Source organism: Monoraphidium neglectum (genome assembly GCF_000611645.1).
Source record: "Monoraphidium neglectum strain SAG 48.87 unplaced genomic scaffold scaffold04340, whole genome shotgun sequence".
NCBI lineage: Eukaryota > Viridiplantae > Chlorophyta > Chlorophyceae > Sphaeropleales > Selenastraceae > Monoraphidium > Monoraphidium neglectum.
The window spans coordinates 1-4,652 of record NW_014009289.1 but is presented as its reverse complement, the minus strand read 5'-3'; the positions used below and the strand labels follow the sequence as shown (position 1 = coordinate 4,652).

Here is a 4,652-nt window from a genome sequence, read left to right as displayed (position 1 = left end):
GCGCGCGCGTACGCAGCCGCGGCGGCGGCCGCCGCCGCCGCGGTCGCCATGCTCGGGGCCGGGGGGGGCGGCGTGCACGACGCGGCGGCGCTCGGTGCCGCGCTGGTGCGCGGCAGCAGCCCGCTGGTGGGTGGTTCTGGCCCTTTCGGCTGCTCGCCGATGGGCGGCAGCCCCTATGGCAGCAGCCCCTTCTCTGCGGGCCCGTTCGGCCCCAGCCCTTTCGGCGGCAGCCCTGCGGGCGGCAGCCCCCTGGCTGCGCTCGTGGGCGTGTTTGGCACCGCGGCCGGGGTCGGGATGCCGCAGATTGCGATGGGCTCGTCTCCTGCAGGGACCGTCCCGTGGGGCGCGCCGCCGCCGCCCCTGCCGCCGTTCGACCCCGGGCCGCTGCTGCCGCGGAGCGGCAGCCTGCAGGGCGCCTGCGTGCCCGCGGGTCCCCTGCTCGCGGGCGCGGCGCGGCAGGCGGGGGCGGCGGCGGCAACAGCACCCGATGGGCAGGACGCGCGCTTGCCTCAGCAGCAGCAGCAGCAGCAGCAACAGCAGCAGCAGCAGCGCCGCGGCAGCGGCGCGCCTCCGTTGTGTGCCCCGCTGCCAAAGCGCTCCGGCGGTTCCAGCGGCGGCGCGAGCCCGCGTGCGCACGGGCCGGGCGCATCGACACCCGCGTCTCAGTGGCGCGGCGGCGGTTTCGCGCAGGGCTCGAGCCCGCGCGCGCCGGCGTCGCGCGCCGCGTCCGAGCGGGCAGCTTCTGAGCGGGCGGCTTCAGAGCACGGGGAGGAGGCAGGCGTGCCATTTTTGTTCGACGAATTCTGGGGCGCGGACGGTCGCGTTGCCGGGCCTCCTTGCGGCGCTGACGCCGACGCTGGCGGCGCGGGCGGCGGCGGGAGCGGCGGCAGCGGTTGCGGCGGCGGCAGGTGGGACGAGCAGGCGGCTTCCGCGGCTGTGCCGTGCTGCGGAAACGAGGACGGCGCGTTGGCTTTGTTCGAGAGCCTTTCCAAGCCGCTTTCAGAGTATCTGCCAGGCGGCCCCGCGGGAGCGGGCCGCGGCGCAGCCGGCAGCACCGCGGGCCCGGCGAGCGACGCACCCGAGCAGGTGCTGGGCCTGCCGGTGGCCTGGGGCGGCGGCGGCCCGCGGCCGCCGGCGGGCGGCAGGGATGACTACCTAGCTGAGCCGAGGACGTCCCGCCTGTTCCTGGGCAACCTGGGGTGAGGCAGCCGCCGCGCGGGCGGCCGTGCGCCTCCAAGTGCACCTGCCCCGCCCGGCCGCCTTCCAACTCGCAGCGTGGCCAGTCCGCGTCACCGCCTCGCTCGGGCCGTGGGGGACCGGGCTACCCGCACGCTAGGTCAGATCCCATCTCCGTCCTTGCTCACCCCACCTTCAAACCCCTGCCCGCCTCGACCGCATTTTGCTCCTGGGAACTGCACTGCAGTTGGTGGGTGGACGAGGACATGCTGCTGCAGTGGTTCTCCCCCTACGGGCGCATCACTGATGTGCAAGTGATGTGGAACACCAAGATGCGGGGGCGCGGAAAGAAGGTCAACAGGCAAGTGCAGCCGGGGGCACGGGGGCGCGGGGCGGGGCGCTGCGCTGACTTTGGCGTCCGGAAGGGGGTTGGGCTCTGGCATGCGGGGTGGTGTCGACTTGGTTCTGTGGCATCTTGTGGGGGGCATGCACGGGAGCGCATACGCAAGCGCGAGTGCATGCGGACGCCACACGCACACACACGCGCGCGCACACGCACACACACACACACACACACCATCACCACCACCACCACCACCACGACATCCACGCCCCCGGCACCACAGGGAGTTTGCCTTCTTATCGTTCGCGTCAAAGCTGGACGCCGCACGCGCCGTGCACTGGCTGGACGGCTGCCGCATCGTTGACCTGCAGAAGGACGCAGGAGGCATCACCGTCGAGGCCGAAAACGGCGACGGCACGACAGCGTGATCTGGTTTGATCGACCTGATCTGGTTTCGCTGCTTCAAAACGCGGCGGCAAGGCGCCGCATTGCGCTCCTGCGGCGAGGCGCGGCGCATGGGGCCGAAGCACCAAGGGGCGCGCGTGGCGTCCGCATTGTGAGCCTGCGGCGCGACTCGTGGAGGCGCCATCACAATCCTGGCGCATGTATCCTAACTCAATTGACTGTTGAGCACTTTTCCAGGGCCGTAAAGCCTGGCGTCCACGGGGTCTCAGAGCCGTCCTCTCGCGCGCCAGGCCGCCCTGGGTTTGCAATTGCAGAGCTGGCGTCCAATTTCAATCGCTGTCCAATGTGCGTGTAGCGGGACCGAGCCCTCGGCCGCTCGTCCCGGCGCATTGCCTGGCGCAGCCATCCCCCCCGCCGACCACCCGGGCAGGCGAGCGGCCAATGCATGCACGCCCTGCGCTGGAATGTCGCGCCCTTCTCAGATCGCATGCCCAGTGGATGCCGTCCTTACTCTGTGTCACAAAGCGTCGTGTTGGTCGTGCGTATGGTCGTACAAACAAAATCAAACCCGCAGATTGCGGTCAGAGGTTGCCGCGTGCCTTGCGGTAGCCACAGCGGGGCGCGTTCATGCTTTAGTAAACCCAGGATAAACTGGGTGAGACCACAATGACAGTGGTGAGCAGTGTGACCCGGACACAATGGCCCCGCTCGTAAGGGCGGCTTCCTTTGATCGGAGGGCGGCAGTTCGTGCGAAACTAGTAAAGTGCGTTAGTTGGACACCAGCGACAACAGGGGCAGGGGCCGCCTGGCTCTGCCATGCAAGGCGTTCCGTTGGTGGCAGCTTCGGCCAGGCCGCGGCTGGATCCCTGCACCTTGACGGGGGCCAAAGTCACAAAGGGCGGGGCGGCGCGTGAACGCCGACCCAGAGTCACAATCCGCACACTGGGTGCCGCTCTCGCGCGTTGGGCCTGGCGTCAAACGCGGCGCGCAAATGGGATGCACCCACAAATCATGCTCGCAAAACGCGCTTGGCCGTCACAGACGGACGGGTGATTGCATGTGGTGATGGCTGTCGTAGGCGAGCTAAGGCGCCTTTGCGGGACGGCCAATTCAAAGCCACCACGCCGGTCGCGCCGCAACAAGCGGCTGGCGCAGCTGGCGCCTTCTGTGCGGCAAGCGGGGCCGAGCAGTGGCGCGAACCAGAGCCGAAGGCTGGGTGGCCCAGTGCCAGTGCCTGCATTTTAGCGGGCGCGTCTGCAGACAACTGCAACCGAGCTCCGGACAAAGAGGGTGCGAAAGCGACGCGCATGGAGGGCCAAAAAAGGCGGGGCAGCAGTTGAGGCGATGCGCACGTGCACCACATGGGTGCTGACAAGAGCGCGAGAGATGTTGCAAAAGCGAGAGGGCACACAGGGGACAGAGGGACAGAGACGCACGCCAAGAGAGAGTGGGTGTGTGTGGGATCAAGGACAGCACACAGCACACACACACACAGAGAGAGAGAGAGAGAGAGAGAGAGAGAGAGAGAGAGAGAGAGACAGATAGAGAGAGACAGAGAGAGAGGGGGGCCAACGTATGTGCCGGGTAAGAGGGTGGCAAAGGCCTTCGACGCTGGAAGCCGCTGGCCTGCGAAGCGAAGGCAGGCGCAGCAGGCCCCAGCCCGGCGCATGCGCAGCCGATGCCAATCCTACGCCCCAGGCAAGCCTGTGGGAGTGGGGGCACGCGCCCGCCATGTAATTGATTCAGCCGGAGGCAGAGGCCCCGGCTAGCACCTTGGCACACCTCGGCGAAACCCGCGGGGTTGTCTTGGTGGCTATGAACTCGCGACGCGGGCGGAAAGCAAACGCCGCCGAAGCTGGGATCACGGGCCGCAGGAAGTGCCCCATCGATGGCAGCGAGGTGCGGGCTGGCCGGTCAATTGACGGAATAGGGCATGGCGTGATGGCGTCCCAGCCGAGGCGGGGAGCGCCGCAGCTTGGAGCGGCACCCTCCCGCGCATGTGCGCTCGGTCTGCGGCCCCAGTCAGTGGGGTCGTCCGAGCAAAGGCAGGGCTCAGGCCTGCGTAAAGACAGTGCCGTCACACGCGTGGCGGGTGGACCGCCGCCAGCTGCCAGCGGAAGCTGCCGCCGCCACCCGCGGGCCCCCGCGTCAGGCGCACCAAAGGAAACGGCAGCCTGGGGCGGGGGCGCAGTATGCCTGGCCAGGCGGGTACCTCAGCTCAATGCTTCGAGGGACGTGCCAGCGCAAGGCTGCGATGCAAATGCTGGATAAAGCATAAATGGGATCAGGGGTCAAGCCCGGCGCGCCGGGACGGTGGCTCCCATCAGTTGCCGGCTGCTGCAGCAGGCAGCCCTGGAACCGTGCCGGGCCTGGGGCCGAGCGGCTTTGGAGAGATGGCTGCGCGTGCCGCCAGCCATGTTAGAGCATGTGTTCATGTGCGTGTGTATGGATAGGTGCGCGCGCATGTGTGTGTGCGTGTGCACATGTGGGTGCAGGGCGTGGATGGGTGGGTGCGTTTGTATGTGTCCGTTTGTCACATATGTGTACAAGAGGGGGTCATTCTCCCATCTCAACACCCACTGGGGCTGGGGGAGCTTCAAACTTCGGCTCCGCACCACTCGCGTGTGCAGGCGCTACGGAGCCCGGCCCCGGCCGCACCGCCACCACTTTGCCGGCGTCCACAGCAGCAGCAGCCGCGGCTATCAAAGCCGCCGCTTCCGCATGGCCC

At 68.4% G+C, this 4,652-nt stretch overlaps 1 protein-coding gene across 1 annotated transcript; it reads left to right on the top strand.

Moving 5' to 3' along the window:
* Positions 1 to 48: 48 nt before the first annotated feature.
* MNEG_14231 (hypothetical protein) lies at positions 49 to 1,947 on the top strand (the record flags this gene model as incomplete). Its single annotated transcript, XM_014037297.1, has 3 exons — positions 49 to 1,199; positions 1,424 to 1,624; positions 1,803 to 1,947. The coding sequence occupies 3 exons, from the start codon at positions 49 to 51 to the stop codon at positions 1,945 to 1,947; spliced, it is 1,497 nt and encodes a 498-aa protein (XP_013892751.1).
* Between the last annotated feature and the right edge of the window lie 2,705 nt (positions 1,948 to 4,652).